A 23,822-nucleotide genomic window follows, 5' to 3' on the forward strand; every position below is an offset into this window, starting at 1 on the left:
AAAAGAACAAAAAACATCAAGTGTCGGTATGATTTTTGAATGACTAGAACTCTCATATACTTTGATGGGAGTGTAAATGAATATAGCCACTTTGGAAAACTGTTTGACAATACCTTCCAAACCTAAACATATGCCTATCATATAACCTAATAATTCTGCTCACAGGTATACACAGCAGATACACATACATATGTCTGCCGAAGACACATACAAGAATGATCACAGCAACATCTTTGGTTGTAGTTCCAAACTAGAAACAACCCAAATGTCTATCAGGAGTAAAATGGATAAACAAATTGTGATATATTTATATAATGGAATACTACACAACAATGAACATGAATAGCCACACAAATTGGATGAATTTTTTCAAACATAATGTTGAGTAAAAGAGGAATAAATGATTACATTACTGCATGATTCCATCTATATAAAGTTCAAAACCAGGCCAAAATAATCTAGGTGCTAGAAATCAGGAAAATGGTTACCTATTTGGTTGTGGGATAGGTTACTGTTAGTAGGAAGAATGAAAGGCTTTTGGGGTGCTGGTATTGTTTTATTTCTTGATCTGGGGGCTTATTACACATGTTTGCTTTGTCAGTCCATTGATTACATACTTAATTATAATCAGGTATAAGCAAGGAGGACATAATGCATAGCAGATGGCTATGCATTATACAGTATCTTATTATATATGTTACCATTTATAATACAGGGTCTTTGTCACTCAACCCAATAGCACATTATTTGCACTCTTATTTAGGGCTTCCTTTGTTCTGCTTTATAGAACAATTGGCAGTGCAACTGTCTTCGTCTCTCAACAAATTTGTAGTCTTCTTGAGTGCAAAAAATGTTGTTGCATTTTCTCTAATATATTATTTCTGTTCTTAGCACAGAGACTTACACATAATGGGATTCAGTCTCAATGTTTGTTTTACATTGGAGTAGGGAGAGTGTTTACTTATTTTTACTGATCTACTTTTATTTCTGTGTTTTAATTAAAGGTAAATGGGAGGTTAGAATTCTCATCCCTCATCCTTCTTCAAAAATATACACTTCTAGAGAGGAAGCATGAAGAGGGCTTTGTGGGGGTGCTGGTCGTATCCTATTCCTTGATCTGGGCAGTAGTTAATAAAAGTTATACAAGTGTGCTCACTTTGCTGTAATTCATGAAGTGATACACTTACTATTTGATACTTTTTATGTTTCATCTTGATTAAAATGTAACATATAAATATATGTATATTTATATTTCTAGTTTGATAAGACACCATGTTGATGAGAGTTCATGGAATTAGTTAGGCACATATACTGCTTATTGGGGAGTAAAATAGTACAACCTCCTTGGGAGGAAATTTAGCCAAATTATCAAAATTGAAAAGGCATTTACTGTTTGACCGAGCATGGTTAGTCTAGAAATGAACCCTACAGTCTACCATAACATGTGCAACCTATTACATATTCAGTGTCATTCATGCCTGCTGTTTATAATAATTGGAAACAACAGAAGAAAGAACAAATAAATTACACATCACACGTAGAATACTATTCAGCAGTTAGTAAGAAGGAGGCAGATCTGTATCTGCTGATTTGGAAGGATCATCAGTTTAAGAAGTACGTAGAAGATGCTCTTGGTTGTGTTAAATATATGTGTATATAATTAGCTTGTCCATTCATAGAGCATCTCTAGAAGGATATCCAAGAAACTGGTGATGGTAGAAGGAAGAAAAGGAAACTTATTTTTCACTATATACTCTGCCTGATCCACATTTCAAATTTTACATGTAGATATAACCAATTTAGAAAAATAAATCAAAAGATGATTCTTGGCTGCTGCCTCTTTGTCACTGTCATTTAGAGTCTTAATAAACATTCTATAATTGATAAATTTGCCTTTACTTTCTTCTACCAGCCTCCAAATCTATTCCATGCAACAAAGGTCAGATTCCTCTTCCACGATAATGAGCAAAGTTGGCAGGTCACTCTTCTGCTGGCGACCTTATTAATTGAGTTTAGACCTCCAGTGAATTTGAACAGATTTTTTTTTTTTTTAATGAAGCATTCAAAGCCTCTTGGCCCCTCTTTAGTTCCCCTCCTCTCAGAAAGCAGGAAGAGAGTGAAAGGCAAGTGTTCTATTTGTCTTTAGTCAGATTTGCCATAGTTGGTTGTCAAACTGGAAGGAGAGGGAACCTTCCAGTTCCCTTGGAGGATGCGATTTGAACTGCAAAGGAAGGGAATAAGTTTGATGTAACATGTGCTCTAGATTTGAAGCAGATTTTGTGAAATAAGGTCTTATCTCAATGGCCTGATGATCCAGAGTGTTTGCAGGCCCTCGGAGGTAAAAATACAACAGTATAATCTAATGTTGTTTTTCTCCAAGGAAAAAACAAAGGGGGCCTCTGAAGAAACCAAGCCTATTTCCCAAATCACCTACGGTCATTTGCAAAAAATGGAAGGGAGGCCCAGGGCCAGGGATGCCGAGGTGGTGTGGGCACATGTGGAGGACATCGGCAAGAAGGCCGAAGCCCAGGCTTGCGAAATTTGCAATGGACAATTTGCACAGGTCTTTTTAAAAGGCACATTCAGAGTAAAGGTAGCTTAGATTAGATTATGCTGTTTTATCAGCTATTAAAGAGAAAGCAAAACCTGGAATTTACTGATTGTTTCATCCAGCCCATTCATTTTTACCAAGGCACACTATACGCAGAGCCTAGGATTAAACACCCACATCTCCTGATCCTCTCGGTCCACTGCTGTGTTTACTTTCCACATTGTCCCCTTAAAAGCCTGAAGGCTGGAATCAGACGCTGGGATTCAAGTGCTGCATGGGAGTTGCATGACCTTGGGCAAGTTTCTTAACCTTTCCATGCTTCAGGTTCCTCATCTGTAAAAGGCAAGACTAGTAATAACAGTATCTTCCTGGTATGGTTGTTATTGGGATTAAAATGCACTTCAAAGAGGGTCTGGTACATAGAAGAAGTTAAATAAATGGTAGCCATAATATCAACGATTATTATTACTTCCAGTTTCTGCATCACAGAGAATCATTTTTAAGTAGGAAAGCCTGCATGGGAGGCATCTGCATTGCAACACTTGCTTGGTTCTGGGTGCCACATTAAGTCTGAGAAAGGAAATCACTTTCGCATAAAGAAAGGCCTCCAACAACTTCCCAGCCGGCGCTGGAGGAGCTCTCTCACACAGGTGGAGTTCAAAGGGAGGTGGCACGACCCGCCACCAACACTGAAAGCAGACTCCTGTGTGGAGTGGAGGCATGCCCTAGATGGCCTTTAGGGCTCCTGGTAATGCTAAAAAGTCTATGATTTTGGGAACTTTGAGACTAGCAGCCCTGGGGGCAGTCACTTTGCTTAGCTTAGTGGCCGGCTTTATGGTCACCTTGGACGTGAAGAGCATAGTTCTGTCTGAACTTTGTTCCAGTTCTGTGTAAGAGGACAAGCTCTGGTGTCACAGCTAAAACTTCCAAATACTCAAGTTGGAGGGGACTTTGAATTTATTTGTGAACAGACAGTTGCACACTTGAAAATGCCAACACATAAGGGAACACACTCAGCTTTGCTAAGTAACAAGATTGAGCTCATTACAAACTCTCCAGCCAGGGGATGTTTCATTCTTAAAAGAGGAGTAGAAATCCTGCGTGTGTGTGTTTGGGGGTCTGGGGAGGGGAGAAGAATATATCAGTCAACATTGTTTCCTCCCGCGCTCCCAAACATAGGCTAACTGTGAAGAGCCAGGACGCCCACCGGGTCCTGGCAGAGCTGCAAGGTGGGGTGGGGGCGGGGGCGGGGACAGGCGCGGTCCTCTCGCTGGTGACTGCAGATTTCCTCTGCGGGGCACTTCCTAGGGCCTTTGATCTTTCCCCAGGAACTGGCGAGGGCCGCGTTTGCCTCTAAGTTTGTTCCCTCTTGGTTTATTTATTGTAACTGCTTTCTCTTCTCGCTGGTTTGGAGGTCAGAACGCCAGTATGCAACGGGACGTGTGTCCCAGGCAGGGTCTCGCCTCTCCAGGCACTGCCGCGAAATCTGGCAAAAGGTACATTTTACTGAGTCCTGGGGCAGCAAATTCAGCGGAGGAGAAAGCGTCTTTCTCCATTCAGGGAGACAACCCAGGAAGCCCGATCCCGGGATCAGAGGCCAGGACCCCGCCCCGGTCCCCTGCCCCAGTCCCAGCCGGGCGCCGCCCAGAGGCTTTTCTCGGTCCGCCTGGGGGCTGGAGCTCGCGTCCCTCCCTAAGACGCCAGGCTTAACTTGGAGTTTCATCTCCTCCCCAGGAGGGTCTCAAGTTGCCTTCCTCTGCCGGGAAGGGCCCCCACTCCCCTGCTCCAGGCCATAATCTCCACCCGGCGTCCCAGTCTGAGTGGCCCGGCCTCAGCTCTCCATCTGCGAGCCTTAAATCCCATTTATCTTCTTAGCGCCTCAGACCCGGACGGTCCCGCCCCTCTTCCTCTCACCCCCACCCCACTTGCAAATCACAGACCCCCGTCTACCCCTCGCATCCCCCAAGTGCGCTGGACCAACTACAGCAACCTTTGAGGTGTTAGAAAAGGTCGCCAGACAGGGTGGAGCGACCCTAGAGGGGCGCGGCAGGAGGAGGGGCCAGGTGGGGTGGAGGGCGCCCCAAGATTTCAGGGTGAGGACCGCGGAGGGTACTGGACCCGCAGTCGCCTAACTCCTGCCCTGCGTCTCCAGTGCTTGAAGTCGGTCCCTCCCAGGCGCCCAATCTAGGTCACCAGCGGGGAAGGGCTGCGCTGGGGGTCGCTAGAGAGGGTGAGGGGCGGGCTGTCTGCTTCCGAGGTGGGCGAGGAGTGAAGGTTTCAGGGCCTGCCCCTCTCACTTCCACTCGATTGTAATTTCATCCCCGGGCCGGTCGAGCCTCCCTCCCTCCCGCGGCCAGCCCTTCCCTCCCAGTCGGCCTCCTTCGTCGCCCCCGCCCCCGCGAAAAGCCCTGCAGCTTGCAGCCGGCTTCACTCCCGCACGCCGACCTCCCGGCTGCAGTCCTACCTCTTGGAACTGCCCGTGGTTCCGGGCCCAGCCCTCGCAGCCTCCCACCTCCTCGCCCCGGCCCGGGGATCCGCGGGGGCCGCGTCCCCCACGCACCCCCGGAGACGCCCTTTCGGTGTGCGCCCGGGACTTGGTGAAACTTTGCAGGCGCCGGCGGCGAAATGGATTTAATCCGAGGCGTCTTGCTCCGGCTCCTGCTCCTGGCTTCCAGCTTCGGACCCGGCGCGGTGTCGCTCCGAGCGTCCATCCGAAAACCAGGTAATGCGCTCCTCCGCCCGGAGCCACCACGCCCCGAGCTCCCCTGCTGGGCTCCGGGGCGAGGACACAGAGCGGGCAGCGCACCGCCTCCCTCTCCCCGACCAACGTCGGCTTAACTCGCTTCAGCTCTGCCAGGAGCTGAGAAAAGACGCGAACCTCGCCCTCTCCCGAGCCCGGGCGGCGCTAGGGATATTTATTTATTAAAAGAATGATCAATTTTCCAGACACAGTAGAGGTGGTGGTCCCCGTGTTTGACCGCAGAGAGCTGAGAGTTGGGACAGCGATCGAGCTGTCTCAATTACAGTGGATGGCAACCATGCAGAGGAGTCAAACCAGCCCCTCCTGCGTCTCCAAACATCTTACTCAATTCATATTGTCCAGAGCCCAGCCATTTCCTGTTAAGTGTCTGAAGGGTTGCCTGGAGCCCCCTCTGCCCATCTCCGGTCCTGCCCACGCACTGTGCAGGGATGTGGACTCTGCTCTTAGCATCCTCTTCCACTCTGGGGCCATTTGCTCAGAAGGAAGCACCCAGTGGCTTAATTTTACCGTGTTTTGAACTCCTGTCTTTGCTCTGCCATTTAAACAAAGGTGTGTGCGTTGTAGCCTGTTATAAGGGATTGGGAATTGGGGGAGAACTTGAAACCATAATAACGTGTGTTTCCTCTAGCTGCATATAGGTAAAAAGTCTTCGTTTATTTTGGTCTACTTTGATTTGGCCTATGTTGTGAGATTATTCAAAGTAGAACATTCTGAACAATGAAGTTCTAAACACTGTTTCCCAAACAACGATTTTTATTATTTTTTGCTGGGACCATATTTAGAATTCTGAAAAATCTGTTTTTTCTTAGCTTACTTTGTAAGGGAGGTTGTCTTATGGGATTAATTATATCTTATGAACAATGGAAAACAATATTACTTTTATTTGAATGCAGTCTGCAAAACCTCAGAGAAAATGCAGTTTGTCTTCACTAACGTTTCTGTAAGAAAGAGGCAAAGCTAGGAAAATTTATCAGAGGGCAAAGAAAATCGTCTTAGCCGATCCCATGTGAATGCTTAAATATTTTCGCATTGGAACTCTCTATCTGGAAATATGACTTGTTGCATTTCGGCTCTGGAAGCGTCCTCAGTCTTTGCACTGTATCTCTTATTACCAGCACTTGTTACCTGCCTTGAAATCTAAGGTCGTTATCATAATCTACACCATATTTAAATTATGAGCCATTCCATTTATGAGCTCTTCAATTCATTTTGGAGATAATAGCTTCAGTCCAAGGTAATATCACATTAAATTGTTTCTCTTCCTGCATGCACACATACACACACCTTCAAGGATTTCAGTGAAGGGCTTCTTTCTAACTTTCCTCCTTAAGATAACCACATCATGATCAATTGCATTTTGCAGATTTATTCACATGAAATCATCTATTAATTGTCACAATTTTTAAACAAAGCATAGTTATATCTATAGTTTTAAAGCATGAACAGTGTATGCAATGCTTTTTTAAGGATATATTTTAATCCATTTAAGGGGAATTTTTAAAAAGTATTTTATAAAAACCTGTTGTATAAAACTGCTCATGTGGGTCATCATATTTTCTTTCTTATTTTTTGGAGCTCTTCTCCTAAAAAGATTTTCTACCTGGTTCATTCAGGGTCTTATTCTGATATTCATGCCAGGAATATGCCATGCTGGCCTCTTTGGTTTTATTTGAAGCATAGTTAGGGTTTTGATAGTGGAAACACCACCTCTTAAATACCTTGGCATATTAATTACATCAAATTTGATATAGAAGTGTTTAGACTAGGTTCAACCTAGAAGAGTTTTATTTTTATTACTTTATAATTTTATCCAGACACTGGCTTTCAGGTTGGAAAGCTTCTCAGATTAAAATGACAGCTACTTCATAAACTTCAGGGGAAATTTCTCTCCTGGGCTCATTTACATCCCTTGGAAAGACTAGTTTTTGATCCGGAAAATTGTCCAGATTAAAAAACTGAATGTGCCCTGCTTGGCTCTGATGTGAGCAGCAACCAGCTAATTTATAATCTTCCCCGACACTAGCAAATCCTGCTAGTATCCATATGGGAGTTTCTTTGTACCTTGTTTCCTCAACAGAAATTGGTTAATATACAGTACTTTGAAGGTATAGTGGTCACTGTGCAGGCATACTGGAGTGGTTCTGCTTTATTTGGATGACCCTCCCTGTCTCCTCATACTCCTAAATCTACTTTTGATGAGTATAGCATTGTTGGAGAAGTCTTGGATTCAAAATCAACCTGGAAATTCCCCATCCCCACCTACCTCTGGTGAGAAAAAACTGAGTAGCAGCTTCAGGTCTGAATCTAGTTTGGGTTCAACACAAGCAACCTTTCTCTTCACCCCAAGATAGCTCATCTTTTGACATTGAACATTAATAAAGAAACCTCTGCATTTGCCAAGACTTACAAGAAATGACAGTTTTCAAATTAAGATAAATTAAATCATAATAACTAACACTAAGTGCTTGCTACACTGTTCTAAGAACTGGATGCACAGTGATTTATTTAATCAACCCAATAGCCCTGGGAGATGGGGACTATTATTATCCCTGTTTTACTGAAGGAGAAATTGTGGCTTAGAGAGGTTAAATATCTCACCCAAGGTCACACAACTAGTAAGCAGTGGAATGGAAATTTAAGCTCTGATATTCAGGACCAGAAACTAAGTTCAGAACACCGTGTTTGCAGAGGTGTGTAGCATGTCTTTTAGGGTGTCTTCCTGGAGGCTGAAGAGTGGAGCTCCCATGGGTCAGATACTGGAGGCTAGGTGGAGGCTGCTGTTTTGTGTGGGGATCCTGCGTTGCTCTTAAATATTTGTAGATGGGATCTGCCCATGCCTCCTAAGACAACAGAGCGCGTATGATACCTAAAGAATTTTGGAAGCTACTGTCTACTGGCCTCATTTATAAGAATCACAGGGTGTGGCCTTATGGGGTGATGATGAACCACTTGCTTCTCTTGTTGAACTCCTGGGGATTAAGGCTGGTGAGGGTCAGAGGGCCCACTAGAGTACCTGAGGGTAGAAAAAGGGGCCTCTGAAGAATGGGAGGGTTTAGGGCCCTGTCCTTTCCCCAGACCTTCACTGTGTGGAAGCACAACGTATTGGATAGCCTTCGTTCCTTTTCAGACTACAAATTAGAATCATAGGCCTGGAAGGAAGTGAAAAGTCCTCCTTTTGCAATGAGGTTGAGGGTGACTCAGTGACTTGCCCCACCAGTTAACATCAGAAGCTGAACTGGAACTAGCACCTGGACCTCCCACCCTCCTGAGTGTTCTCTAGCCTAGTGCTTGTCCCATTACCTGACCCTCACCAGAAAGTGCAGGAGGACTGCCGTGCTTCTGTGCTGGGGCAGGAGGAAGGGAGGGGAAAATCCAGACAACTGCGGGAACCAGCATGCAACAAGTCACTTCATTCCCGCAGGCATATTGCTAACTCTTGTCCTTATTATCATTTTGAAGTCAGATTTATTGAGGTATAATTTATATACAATAAATTTCATCAAGTTTGATGAGCCCTAACAAACGTACACAGTAATGTAATCACCACTGGAATGGAAATATATAGAACATTTCCATCATCCTTAAATATTCCCTTGTGTCCCTTTGTAGAAAAATGACTCCCTCCCAGCCCCTGGTAACCACTGATCTAACTTCTATCCCTGTAGTTTTGCCTCTTCCAGAATGTCATATTTTGTGTCCACCTTCTGTCACTTAGCATAATGCTTTTAAGATCCATCCATGTTTTTGCATATATTGGAAGTTTGTTCCTTTCTTATTGTTGAGTAGTTGTGCGTTGGATGGACCATGGAATTCCAGTTTGTTTAACCATTTGCTAGTTAGTGGACTTTTAAGTTGTTTTCAGTTTTAGGCTATTATGAATAAAGTTCCTAGACACGTGCACATAGAAGTCTTTGGAAGATATATGTTTCCATTTCTCTTGGTAAACAGAAGGAGTGGGATCACTGCATCACATGGCAGGTGTATGTTGAGCTGGATAAGAAATCACCAAACTGTTTTTCCAAAGTGGCCGTACCATCTTACATTCATACAATGTGTGAATGTTCTAGCTGCTCCTAATCCTCTACAACACTTGGTAGAGGTTTTTTTTTTGGTTTTGTTTTAGCGATTCTATTATAATAAGCATGTAATAGTATGTCATCACAGTTTTAGTTTGCATTTCTCTAATGACTAATTATATTGAACATTTAAAAAATTTATTTATTTGCCATCTTTTCTTTGGTGAAATCTTTGTTTAAATCTTTGGCTGAGTTTTAAAACTTGGGATGTTTGCCGGGCATGGTGGCCCATGCCTGTAATCCCAGCACTTTGGAAGGCCAAGGTGGGCAGATCACTTGAAGCCAGGAGTTTGAGACCAGCCTGGCCAACATGGCGAAACCCCAGCTCTACAAAAAATACAAAAATTAGCCGGGCTTGGTGGCGCGTGCCTGTACTCTCAGCTACTTGGGAGGCTGAGGCACGAGAATCACTTTACCCTCAGAGAGGGAGGTTACTGTGAGCCAGGATCGCACCACTGCACTCCACCCTGGGTGACAGAGGAAGACTCTGTCTCAAAAAAAAAGAAAGAAAAAAAATTGGGATGTTTATTTTCTTATGATTGAGTTTTGAGTGTTTTTTGTATGTTCTGGATGCAAGTCCTTTATGAGATCTGTGTTTTGTAAATCTCAGCTTCTAGTATGTGGCTTGTCTTTTTATTTTCTTAATGGTGTCTTTCAAAATGTAGAAGATTTACATTTTGATAAGGTCTAATTTATCATTTTTTTAAATGGCTCATACTGTTTTTTTGAAAGCTTAACCCGTGGCTGCAAAGATGTTTCCCTATGTTTTATTGCAGAAGTTTTTTAGGTTTTACATTTAGGTCTATAATTCATTTTGAGTTAATTTTGTATGAGGTGTGAGATAGAAGTCAAGGTTTATTTGCTTTTATATGGATATCTTGGCTTTATTTTCTAAGCACTCTTATGCTTGGTGGTGGGAGGTGGTACGTCAGAGGCAAAGGGATCTCCAGCTTGGAAGACTTGCTGTAGCTCTCAAGCTACAGTGGCTGTGCCATTAAGACCTCCTCATTTCTATGCAGTAGATAGGGTATAGATCTTTTGTCTCTCTACAAGGTTCTGTCAGTGAAGTCAGACTTAGGGCTGACTGCCGTGGCACGTCTGGGAAGGGTTCCTGGGGTTAAAGACCGGTGCTCCCAGGCCTAGAGCCTGGGGTTGTTCTTTGTTTATTTAGACAAGTCTCCTGACATTTATTAACTCTCTGGCACTAGAGGGGCTGGAGAATTGCACATGGGTCCTGCCTTTCCTCCTGCCTGTCCAGTTTGCCTGAGGTCCCAGGGTCAGTGGAAGAAGGTCAAGTCAGCGTTCAGAGTTCAAGGTTTTCCCTGGAGGATCTGGGCGTCCACAATCATCCTTAGCACGATGCAGCTCTCTCATCTTTTTCTTTCCACTTTGTCAGTATTTCTCTAGTGGTATAATCAAACTAAAATAAAGACATAAGGAAAGTCAGGAAGCAAAAGCAAAAGGCTGGAAGAGAAGTGTTAGCTTGTGGGCAATACATCTTGTTGGTTGCTGGTAGAGATACATGCACCTCTAGAGGCATTCTGCTGCTGCTAGTGTGAGGCTGAATGGCTAAGGGGCAGTGGCCAGGGATCAGGGGTCATCCTGATCTACTTCCCCAATGCCATCTTGATCTACCTGGAATTCACAAGAGACTGGTTACTTCCTCGCTTACAGCTCTCATCCAAGCCCTCTTCCCAAGGCATGGCAATTGGGGAAGATCTCTCATCTGTATGTTCCTTCCTGTCCCCTTTCCAGTCCACTGTACTACATATCCCAGTGCTGATTCCGGCTGTCTCATTTCTCAGGGAAATCTTTAGCTCACAAAAGCCGTGGGGCACTAGAAGCTAGGTGCTAGGGACCTAGCACACGCATCCCCAGCACCCAACTCCTAGCGCCCCATGCAATTCAGGCAGACAGAAATGTTTTCCTCTGATTCTTCACTCCATCAGCCTGCTTCCCCTTCTATTGGTTTCAACATCGTATCTAATCCTCATAAGGAAGCACTTCTCTCTCTGACTCCATCTCTCTTTGTTAGTCTCACTCTTTCTTTCCATTAATTCTCTGTGAGGTAAAGGAGTCAAGGTCAGGAGTAAGTGTAGTTTAATGTGAGGCAAGACTTGTTTTTCTGAATTCTTTCTCAGGGAAGAGTGGCATGGCCAGAAAGGAGCTGAGTGGTGCTTTTTGTTCTTCTTACCCAGAGCCGAGGGCTTTAATAACCTTAGCATTCTCTGGGGAATAGTTGTCCATCTGTTTATGGCTTACTACAGCCCAAAAGTGGTCTAGTAATTTTGGCTAGATTTCTGGAAGACTGAGACTCAGCATCCGAGGATGAGGTGGGACTCCAGCTTGCCCAGGGCTATCCTGTGGCTACCTCGTGTTCTCCTGCCTCACACCCTGGCAGGCCAGACTGTAGTGTTTCCCAGCTGACTGAATGACGTGATGTCTTGATTGCAGCAGAACATTTTTTGAGTTGCTCAAGGCCCGTGTGCCTTGCCTTTATTTTTGCATGTCAAGCTGCACATCTTAGAGATGCACCTGCTATTTCAGTTATCGAAAAAGGGAAAAGGTGAGAAGATGTGGCAGCTTTTACAGGAAATCCCCCAAACTTATCTTTGATTTCACTGATTGTGGGCCTCGTCTTCGAGGAAGGACCCCAGGATGTAGCTTCAGCCTCCTGAAATGAGAGGGGGTACTTTTGCTTCCTTGCAGAACCCCTCATGGGTTCTCATGTAGAGTGGCTTAGGTGAGTCAAATAAAATTTCTGCCAGCAGAGGGCGCAAGTTCCAGAGCTGGCTCTGTGCAGGTCTCCGCCCTCCGCAGTAATTCCTGCGCTAAGTGGATCCGAATTTTTAGAGTGCAATCCAGGCACCTGCCTTTTTAAACAAGAACCTCAGATGACTTGATGCACACTTTGAGACATGCCAAAAGAGAGTTTGGACTCTCCCACTGCCTCCCTCTCCCTGGTACCTCGACCCAGGTACTCTGTGTTATGCTGATCTTCTCTGCTTCGCACCTCCACGCCCAGCTGTGACTGCTGACGACATGTTGCTCTGGGCATCTGTATTTAACCAGAACAACCCTGTCCTTAGACTCTAAGTTGACCGGTCAAAGAAGGAAACCTTGCAATGGCGTTAACAAAAAGCCACGCTGTTCTCTAGATAACCAACATTTTCCCCCCTTACCTCCCTCACCCCCAATCCCAAGCTTGTTCTTTCAGCCTTCAAGGCTGGTTTCTCCTGGTGGAGCAGGAAGGCTTGGGTGAGAGCACATATTTTGATATTCCACACATTTGGGTTCAAGTTCTGACACTTTACAGCTACATGGTGACAGTGGGTCAGTTATATATGCTCCGTAATCCTCAGTTTACTGATCTGTAAAAATAGGATAAAGAAAGACCCTACCATAAAATGTTCCAGGGAAGATCCAATACATTAATGCATGTAGCAGGGCATTAAAAAGGATTAGAAGGCTGACATGTGAAGGCAATATTTAAGAAATTGGGATTGTTTAATCTGGATAAGGAAGAAAAACCTGAAAGAATTTCTATATTTCCAGGCATCAAAAGTAATACACATAGACATGATTTTATGTACTTTTATTCTTTTCTATAGGTATTAAGGTATGGTTACATGTGATGTAATTTGTATTGAATTGTAACATTTTTCAGACAAATGAATTAACAAATTAGAAAGACTCCCTGGTCAACCACATGCCTTGATTTTTGGTTTGGAAAATGAGGATGATTTTTGCCTGGTAATTGTCTTGGGGGAAGTTTTGCAGGATGTAGTAGGGCAGCAGCTGTTCCTAAAACAGAATTATCCAAACTGATATGTTACTGGGAGTCAGTGAAAGTCTCTGTAAAGCCAGAGAGCTAAGAAATGGTCCAGGTTTTGCTCACTGATAAGTTGATTGGAGTAAATCAGGAATCACTGCTAGGGACATGGAAAAATAGACCGGGATCACTCAGTCCATTTCCTATTGATGTTTCCTCAGCTGGAAAAAGCCCCCACTTATCCAAAGCAGACTAGTGCTTTGAAAGAGCTGAAGTGCTACCTAAGGACAGGATACGATCTAACAATAGTCATAGTAATTATTATTACTTTCACCAACCAGACCGAGCAAGGATATATATCCCAGTGCTTTGATCTCATTTCCAGTATCCCCCTTCTCTAAAGACACTTGACAATTCTTTCTTGTCTGACTCTGCAAGTCCTGAGCAATTTAAATTTTAACACTTGTGTTTGCTGACAGGGCACCCAAAATCCCAAATCAGATTTAATGCAATGTTAATGCTATTTATTTTTCTTGCTGCAATAAGTTTATATTAGCCATTTAGTGGCTTACATTGTGCAAAATGAGTTGTATCAGCAGGCACTTTTCTGTAACATCTGGGCACTTGGAAACATAATACTTAAATACAACCTGAGTTTAAAGCCTTCCACAGACAGATGGCTAATTTTATTGATCTAATCTTTCAGTTAGGAATAGATCCCATCATCCTTTGCTTGTAATTCTTGAGTGAGCAGAGAAATAAATAAAATGGGTGATGGCTGTGAATTAGGCACCCGTTATATTGTCTGTAATTTATTTTTAAAATACTTCAAACAGTGACTGTATGAATTACTTTAATCTCTACCCTAGGGGAGCTTAGTTAACACTTGAAGTAATCCAGGCTAGAAGGCACCGCTCTGGCATAAGAATTTACAGCTATTTTCATCTCTTGGTGATAGTGCCATACCAGTGGTTAAATATTTGGAACTTCACCTCTGTCTTAGGCAGGAATCCAGACTGGTTAGTGATTATTTGAAGAACTTTACTATGACATTCCAAGTGGCAGCAAAAATACTTAGAATGATGTTATCAGATATTCACGCTAGAGGGTTCATTAATTAGCATAAATGATGTTAGATGCAATGTTTTTATTGGTGAAATATGTGATTAACTAGAAAGATTATTCATGTCCCTCTATTTCTACGTGGACAAAGAGTAAGAATCCAGCAACTCCAGAAATCAAGCTACTTTGGAGTGGCTGAATACAGCTAGAGCTCCATTCATTTCTGTGTTTCCCTCACACAACAGTAGACTCATTTGCCTGGCCCCACCCGGCAAGACGGTTTGCTGATTTTGCTATTAGAATATTGATGTATCTCTCTTAGCAGATACAAGCAGTTGCTTGTATTAATTAGGGTAATTAGCATTACCTATTGTAACAAATCCAAATCTTGGTGGCTTGACACGAAATTTATTTTTTGGACCTAGTCTAAGTCCAAAGTAGATGTTCCTTTCTAGGCAGCCCACCAGCTGTCTTCCTCCAAAGGGTGACTTGAAGACTCAAGTCATTCTGTCTTTAATACCACCATCTTACAATACCACCATCTTATAATAAATACCACCATCTTATAATACCACTATCTTATAATACCACCATCTTATAATACCACCATCTTTAAAATGGACCTCCAGGGTGGGAGGTAAAGGAAAAGAAGTCTTGTGAGGGATTTTCTGTGCCAAATCAGAATGTGGTCATGTTGCCCCAACTCAACTGTAAGGTTTCTGGGAAATGTGGTTCAGTAGTGTGCACAGGAAGAAAAATAGCCAGATGTGGTAGATTGTCTCTGATGCAGTGCTTTGGAGTTCCTGAAATGACAAGAGGAAACATCATCAAATTTACAGCAGCAGGTTGTATGATAATTTTTGTCGCTTCTTGCCCATGGATATTTTATACGTGGCAGAATTTGACTTGGAATTTGCTTTTGTTGTAGTGTACAACCTGGTTGAAAAGCAAATAGTTACCATCTACTTTTACTAGCTGGAGGCCACCACAATTTTAAAAAGGAATCTAAAAACTAAACAGTCAAATTGATTTAGGCCAGTTTGCAGTAAGGTTCAAAAATATGTATATGGGTAAGTGCATATGTGCTATATGTTACTATATATTTCCTACATTTTACAAAAGGTAAAATTAATCCCTTTAGAAAAATTTGGCCAGGCTCAGTGTCTCACACCTGTAATTGGGAGGCTGAGGTGGTGGGTGGATCGCTTGAGCCCAGGAGTTTGAGACCAGCCTGGGCAACATGGCGAAACCACATCTCTACTAAAATACAAAAAATTAGCCAGTTGTGGTGATGTGCACACTTACAGTCCCAGCTACTCAGGAGGCTGAGGTGAGAGGATCACCTGAGCTCAGGAAGTTGAGGCTGCAGTGCAACACGATCCTGCCACTGCACTCCAGCCTGGGCGATGGGAGTGAGACCCTGTCTCAACAGCAACAACAACAACAAAAACAACCAAAAATTCACTACCCAGTGGATTAAATAGAGTGAGTTTCTAAGGCATATCAACTAGAACTCTAGTCCCTCCCGCCCCTAGTTTACTAGAAACTCCTTCTGTTTGTGTCCCATAACAAAAAGGACTGACTAGTCATGGTAGAATATTCAGTAAGAATTGCTTCTTAAATTATAAAAAAATCTTTTTTTTAGACACCACAGCCTTCTTTGATGAAGATGAAGATGGTGTGGGCTGATCTCAACAAAAACAAATTGATACAGTTGGTTGAACCACTGCATTTTTCTTTTTTTTTTTTTGAGACGGAGTCTTGCTCTGTCGCCCAGGCTGGAGTGCAGTGGTGCGATCTCGGCTCACTGCAGGCTCTGCCTCGCAGGTTAACACCATTCTCCTGCCTCAGCCTCCCGAGTAGCTGGGACTACAGGCAAGCGCCACCATGCCCGGCTAATTTTTTATATTTTTAGTAGGGACGGGGTTTCACCGTGTTAGCCAGGATTGTCTCGATCTCCTGACCTCGTGATCCGCCCGCCTCAGCCTCCCAAAGTGCTGGGATTACAGGCCTGAGCCACTGCGCCCGGCCTGAACCACTGCACTTTTCAAAGCTCTTCTAAAAATGATCTCATTTGATCTTTGCAATCCTTGCCCTACTAGGAAGTCAGGGCAGATGACTTAGCAAAAAGGAAATAGCCAGGGCATGAACCTAGGTCATCCAGCCTCTAGCCCTTTTTGCTTCCCATCAACCCAGTAGTGTTTCTGCAGCTAATGGATAAGAGCATGATTATTGCTATGTACTTGAGTCTAGCTCTGCAGCCAGGAGGGATCTCATCAAGAAGACACGCTCTTCATCCAGGCTTCACTTAGAAAGACTCCACGCGTGTCATGGGACACTCTGTAGAGTGACCTGGGACAGCTTTCAGTCATGCTCCTCACTGGTTGGTATGTGGGGAAAGTGGCTTATTTTACAAAATGCTGGATGACTACAGGTCTGTTTGCAACGGAGAAGCAGCTGTAGCAGCTGGAGGATATCCCCAAAATCTTTTCAGATGTCTTCTATGGAAAACCCTTTTGGGATCTCAAGGACCACCCAGATGACACAGCCTGGCTCTGAAGCTTTCCATCCCTCCAGAATTTAGCCATCGTCTTTAGTGGCAAATGATATTTGTTAGACCTTCAATGTGGCATATTTCAAGGTTTATCATTCCAGTCTCAAGATTTCTGTTAGTTTCTCAAACATCTCTTTGATGTTCTGGGAATTCCCAATTGGTGTATTTAAATAAACCATTAGTTTGAAAAAAAAAACAAGCATTCATTTGATAGTTGTTTTTAAGTAATTGACAAGCTTAGCCACAACCTACACCCATAATACACATCCCTTCAGCTTGAAGGAATTGTAGTAAGACTCCAGTCAGACAGACCTGGGTTTGAATTCTAGCTTTAAAATTTATTGCTCTCTGATTCCAGATAGAATCGTTTCTTTATGCCTGACATATTTCATCTGAAATTTAAGGTTCATAATACCTACTACAAAGGTTTTGTGTGATAAATAAATGAGAAACTATGATGACGGAAGATATACCTACAAAAGTACCTAAACATTTGGTACATAATGGGCACTCCAATGTTAGTGCATATTAATTAGATTCATTGTGGTCTATAGAGTTTATAGAGTGGTAGAGATGTTAACTTTTCTATATTTATTGTAACCCCAAATATTGACAACATTGACATAAATGTATAATTGAGCTTAGGCATCCATGAAAGTGGAAATGAAAATAATTTCATTTCCTTAATTTCATATTATGAATTATTAGTTTATTTCCTCAAATGAAGACTTTTGGTGTTTATATTAGTCATAAAGTTATTGATATTGATGAAAGAGTTGGCGTCAGCTTTGAGTTTAATAAAAACACCCAACCTTTGTTTTGGACTTTGTACAAAATCAGGAAGAAAGGATCAAGCCACTATAGTAGTAATAGATTTTTCAGGCATCAGCTGCATGGCTCCCTACCTTGAAAGACATTATTTGCAGTTAGAATATCAAAACTTATTTAGCTACTTTTTTACTGTGATATTAAGAGAATAAATGTAAAAGATGCTATTTCTATGATGTGTTCTCCATCTTCATTTTGCTTCAACCATACTCGCTACCAGAATAATCTTCCCAAAATGAAGTTCTAATCCTATCACTGTTGCATTTAATATTCTTTTCTGGCTCACTACTGCTTTCCAAACTCTAAAGCTGGGCCTCTAAAATCTGTCACAATATAGCCCCAACTCACTTTCCTGTCTTTTCACTGAATACATGCCTGTATTCCAGCCAGGATAGATTATTTGCTATTCCATAGACCTCCTCTTCACTTTCCCAATGCTGAATGTTGTCCACATGTTGATCTGACCCCTTGGAATATCCTTCCCTTATCTCTACCCAAGGAAACACAAGCTTCAAAGCATGTCCCAGTTACCTCCAGTTCTATGAAGTCTTCGTGTACTCTTCCAGCCAGAAGCCATTCCTCTCTTCTCCCTTTCTACTTTATATTATATTATCTGTCTACCTGACTCATGTCTTCTGTTAGATTTGTAACTTGGTCAAGAAAAGCACCATGATTTCTCTACTTTTGTATCCCCTGCATTGCCTAATGGATTATCTTACACATGGTTGGCCCTTCACAGACAGTTATGGAAGGGAAAACAATGGCTTCATTTGGGGCAAATACATTTTCACATTGTGTGATTAATTTGATCCTACTCCCAGCTTCTGAATTCATTTCATACAGAAAAAGTGTCACTGCCATGTGCCAACATTTTTGCACAACACATGCAGACATTTGAAAATCCACATTTCAGTATGATTCAGAGAAGTGAATGCCCCAGGGAGTCACTTTGAAGCAATATATAATTTAAATCCCACCTACATGCTGCCAAAGGCTATTGGAATAGTGGGGTTTTAAGGAGACTCTGATTGAGTCTGTGCTGTGAAATATGTCATGTTCAATACCTAGAGAACAGGTAGAGCTTGAAGTAATGCATGGGGCTGCCTCAGACTTGCTTTATAATGTCTTTGGAGGCTAAGAAGCAAAGGCAATACCGTTTACTCATACACTGAAAAGTAGTAGGTGGGGAGGGGTTAAAATAATCCAGTGTTCAACAATCCTCCTTCCCCCATTTGTCTTTAAAACCAAAGGAAAGAGAGGCTTGTGTGGGAACGGCATTGGCGGTATGATTGAAAAGGTCAAGTTGCAGGAAAACGGATAAAGCTAGTCCAGTCTGCCATAATGATATCTAACTGTGAGGTCATAAGTAAAACAGTACTCCAGTTCTTCAACGTTCTTCTTCAATTTTATTGTACTGGCCCTGGCTTCCTTATGAAGATCAATTCTGTATTCCCTTGAAAGCAAAGCAGCCAAAAGCTAGAGTGTTTGCAAAGGATTTTTCATTCTTTGTTTTTTAAGAACCAACATGCCTGATAAAAATGAATACTCCTGGTAAGTCCTATTGAAAGCAACCAATTGACTGAAACATTAATCAGTTGACTTTTTGAGAGGTGTGTGTATGTGTGTGTGTGTGTGTGTGTCTGTGTGTGTCTGTGTATAACCTAAAAGTAACCTGCATTATAACAGCAGTTAAAAATAAACTAAATTGTTTTGAAGTGGTGAAGTATTAGCGATACATGTACCAATGTCTGAAATTTACTTTGAAATACATTTAAAAAAATAAGATTTAGAAGAGGAGGATGGTATAAGATGGTGGAATAGGACTCTCCAGCAATCATTCCCCTGCATAAACATCTATTTGAATAACTATCCATGCATGAAAATACTTCACAAGAGCTAGAGAAACCAGGTTAGAGATCACTGTACCTAGTTATAGCACAACAATAAGAAAAGACAAATTGAAGAAGGTAGGAAGGACAGTTATATATTACCCATGTCACCCCTTCCCCAGCAATAGGCAGCACATCATGGAGAGACATACCATACACTTGAGGGAAAGAAAGAGAAATAAGCATAGGACTTTGCTTTGCACTCTAATACTGGGGTCACCACAGTAAAATCCAGCACTGGGAAGTCCTACACAGCCCGATGACAGGCTGATACCCACAGACATAGCCCCTAGACCTATCCCAACACCAGATGGGAACACAGCCCCTGCAAGATGGACTCAAGTTCTGGCCTGCATCACTGCTGGCCAACTACAGAGGCTTTGGATTCCAGATAATCCCTAGTGACAGGAAGGCCTCAGAAGGTGTGACTTTTGGGCATGCCCCAGTGCTGTACTAGCTTCAGTGGCCATGGGCTTTGGTTACACGTCAGCACTGCAGCAGCCTCAGCAGCCATGAGATTCTAGCCCAGTGCTGTGACAGCTTTAGCAGCCATGGGACTTCAGCTTGGCACTGTGCTGGCTGTGACAGACCTGGGCTTAGAGGGCCCCCATGCACTGCAATGTGTGCAGTAGTTGCAGTCTTGGGGACCACACCCTGACAACCTGCCCAAAATCTCTAGATAGGCTTACTATTGAAGGACATTCCTAGACAAAGCTAGACTGTGAACACTGGAATAAGTATCTGCTTCATCAATGTGCAGACATTGACACATGACCAAAATGATCAAGAACAATTAGGGAAACATGACATCATCAGATGAACAAAATAAGGTGCCAGTGACTAACCCTGAAGAGATGGAGCGCTATGAACTTCCTGACAAAAAATTCAAAGTAGCTGTTTTAAGGAAGTTCAATGAACTTCAATAAAATGCATAGAAACAGTTAAATGAAATGAAGAAAAGATTAAGTGACCAGAATGATAAATTTAATAGAGAAATATTAAAAAATCAAATATTGTAACTGAAAAATACAATGAACAAAATGAAAAATATATCGACAGCAAAGTTGATTAAACAGAAGAAACAATCTGTGAACTTGAAGATATTTGAAAATATACAGTGAGGATTAAAAAGAAAAAATGAAAAAAAGAATGAAGAAAGCTTACAGTATTTATGGGATAGCATCAAAAAAGCAAATGTTTGAGTCATTGGCATTCAAGAGGGAGTAGAAGAAAGACAAAGGGGTAGAAAGCTTATTTAAAGAAATAATAACAGAAAACTTTTCAAACCGGGAGAAAGATATAAATATCAAATTACAGGAATGCCAAAGGTCTCTAATCAGATTAAATCCAAATAAGGCTGTCTCAGGACATATTATAATCGAACTGTCAAAGATCAAAGACAAAGAGAGGATCCTGAAAGCAGCAAGAGAAAAGAAGCAAATAACATATAAGGGATTTCCAATATGCCTAGCAGCAGACTTCTCAGGAAAAAACTTACAGGCCAAGAGAGGGTGGGATGATATACTCAGTTTTGAAGGACAAAAACGGCCAACTGAGAATACTGTACCCAGCAAAGCTGTCCTTCAGAAATGAAGGATAAAGACTTTCCCAGACAAACAAAAGCTGAGGAAATTTATCACCACCAGACCTGTCTTACAAGAAATGCTAAAGGGAGTTCCTCAGGCTGAAAGAAAAGGGTGCCAATGAGTAATAAAAAAACATCTGAAAGTATAAAACTGAATGGTAAAAGTAAGTACACAGTCAAATTCAGAATACTCTAATACTGTAATGGTGGTGTATAAATCACTTACATCCTTAGTATTAAGGTTAAAAGGCAAACTGTTTAATAATAACTACAATCATTTGTTAAGGGATATGAAATATAAAAATGTAAATTGTGACATCAAACATTCAAAATGTGGAGGGGTAGTGAAGTTAAAGTGTAGAGATTTTTTTTTCCAAAGTTAAGTTGTTATTAGCTTAAAATAACCTGTTATAACTATAAGATGTTTTCTGTAAGACTCGTGATAACCACAGAGCAAAACCTATAATATACACACTAAAAACAAAAGGCAAGGAATCAAAAATACTACCAGAGAAAACTACTTAGCCAGAAAGAAATATGGTAAGAAAAGGTGAAAAGATCTACTAGAAAACAATTTTAAAATGGTGGTAATAAGTGTGTACCTATCATTAATTACTTTGAATATGAATTGATCAAATTCTCCAATTAAAAGACATAAAGTGGCTTGAAAAACAAGACCCATCTATACACTGCCTATAAGAGGCTCACTTCACCTGTAAAGACACATATAGGCTGAAAGTGAATGGATGCAGAAAGATATTCTGTGCAAATGGAAACCAAAAGAGAACAGTAGTAACTATGCTTATATCAGATAAGATAGACTTTAAGTCAAAAACTATAAAAAGAGACAAAAAAGGTCAGTATATAATGATAAAGGAGTCAGTTCAGCAAGAGGATATAACAGTTGTAAATATATGTATACTCAACATCAGAGTACATAAATATATAAAGCAAATATTAATAGAACTGAAGGAAGAGATAGATTGCAATACAGCAATATGAATAGTAAGGGACTTCAAAATCCCACTTTCATCAATGGGCAGACAGAAAATCAGCAAAGAAACACTGGATTTAAACTGCATTCCAGACCAACTGAACCTAACAAACACATATAGAACATTCTATCTAACAGTTGCAGAATACACAATTTTCTTAACTGCACATGGAACATTCTTCAGAATACATTATATAGTAGGCCACAAAACAAGTCTTAACAAATTTAAGAAGACTGAAATTATATTAAGTATCTTTTCAGACCACAATGGTATAAAACTAGACATAAAGAACAGGAGGAACATTGGGAAAATCGCAAACACATGGAAATTAAACAACTTGCTCCTGAACCACCAATGGGTCAATGAAAAAATTAAAAGATAATTTATTAGTCCATTTTCTAGCTGCTGATAAAGACATACCCGAGACTGGGAAGAAAAAGATTTAATGGACTTTCAGTTCCACATGGCTGGGGAAGCCTCACAATTGTGGGGGAAGGCAAGGAGGAGCAAGTCATGTATTACATGGATGGCAGCAGGCAAAAAGAGCTTGTGCAGAGAAACTCCCCTTTTTAAAACCATCAGATCTTACGAGACTTACTCACTACCACAAGAACAACATGGGAAAGACCTGTCCCCATGATTCAATTATCTCCCACTGGGCCCCCACAACACATTGGAATTATGGGAGCAACAAGATGAGATTTGGATAGGGATGTAGGGCCAAACCAATCAGATAAATTGAACTATTTCTTGAGAAAAATGAAAATAGAATTACAACATATCAAAGCCTATATGATAAAGCAATATATGCTTTATATGAATAAGAGGGAATATTTTAGCAATAAATGCCTAATGAAAAAGGAAGAAAGATATCAATTAAATAACCTAACATTGTACCTCAAGAAACTAGAAGAACAAGAAAATAAACTAAACTCAAAATTAATAGAAGAGAGTAATAAAGACTAGATCAGAAATAAATGAAATATAAACCAGGAAAACAATAAAAAGATCAACAAAACAAAGAGCTGGTTTTTTTAAAACGATAAATAGAGTTGACAAACTTTTAGCTAGACTAGAAAAAAAAAGAGAAGAGTAAATAAATAAAAATCAGGATGAAAAAGGATGTATTACTGTGATACAACAGAAACACAAAGATCACAAGAGACTCCTATAAATAATTATACACCAACAAATTGGATAATCTAGAAAAAATGGATAAATGTTTGCCCACATACAACCTATCAAGATTAAATTATGAAGAAATAGAAAATCTGAACATACCAACAATGAGTAAGGAGATTGAATCAGTAATCAAAAGTCTCCCATCAAAGAAAAGCACAGAACCTGATGGTGTCACTAGTGAATTCTACCCATACATTTAAAGAACAACTAATACCTATTTTTCTCAAACTCCTCTAAAAGAATTTAAGAGGAGGGAATACTTCCAAACTCATTCTACAAGCCTAGCAGTACCCTGATACCAAAAATCAGATAAGGATATAACAAGAAAGAAAACTACAGGCCAATATCCCCAGCAAACTTGAATACAGAAATATTCAACAAAAAATTAACAAACCAAATTCAACAGTGTATTAAAAAATCATTCACCATGATCAAGTAGGATTCATCCCTGGGATGCAAGGATGGTTCCATATATACAAATCAATAAATGTGATACCTCACATTAACAGAATGAAGGACAAATACTGTATGATCATCTCAACAAATGCAGAAAAGGCATTTGATGAA

At 41.4% G+C, this 23,822-nt stretch overlaps 1 protein-coding gene across 1 annotated transcript in view; it reads left to right on the forward strand.

Annotated features, from left to right (window-relative positions):
- The first annotated feature begins 4,817 nt into the window (after nucleotides 1-4,817).
- EGFLAM (EGF like, fibronectin type III and laminin G domains) overlaps nucleotides 4,818-23,822 on the forward strand; it is a 208,877-nt gene continuing 189,872 nt past the window's right edge. Inside the window, exon 1 of the mRNA XM_003776579.5 lies at nucleotides 4,818-5,273. Coding sequence (XP_003776627.2) covers nucleotides 5,177-5,273 — 97 coding nt within the window. The 5' untranslated portion in view covers nucleotides 4,818-5,176. The remainder of the gene's footprint in view (nucleotides 5,274-23,822) is intronic.

Source organism: Pongo abelii, chromosome 4 (genome assembly GCF_028885655.2).
Source record: "Pongo abelii isolate AG06213 chromosome 4, NHGRI_mPonAbe1-v2.0_pri, whole genome shotgun sequence".
In the NCBI taxonomy this organism is placed as follows: Eukaryota; Metazoa; Chordata; class Mammalia; order Primates; family Hominidae; genus Pongo; species Pongo abelii.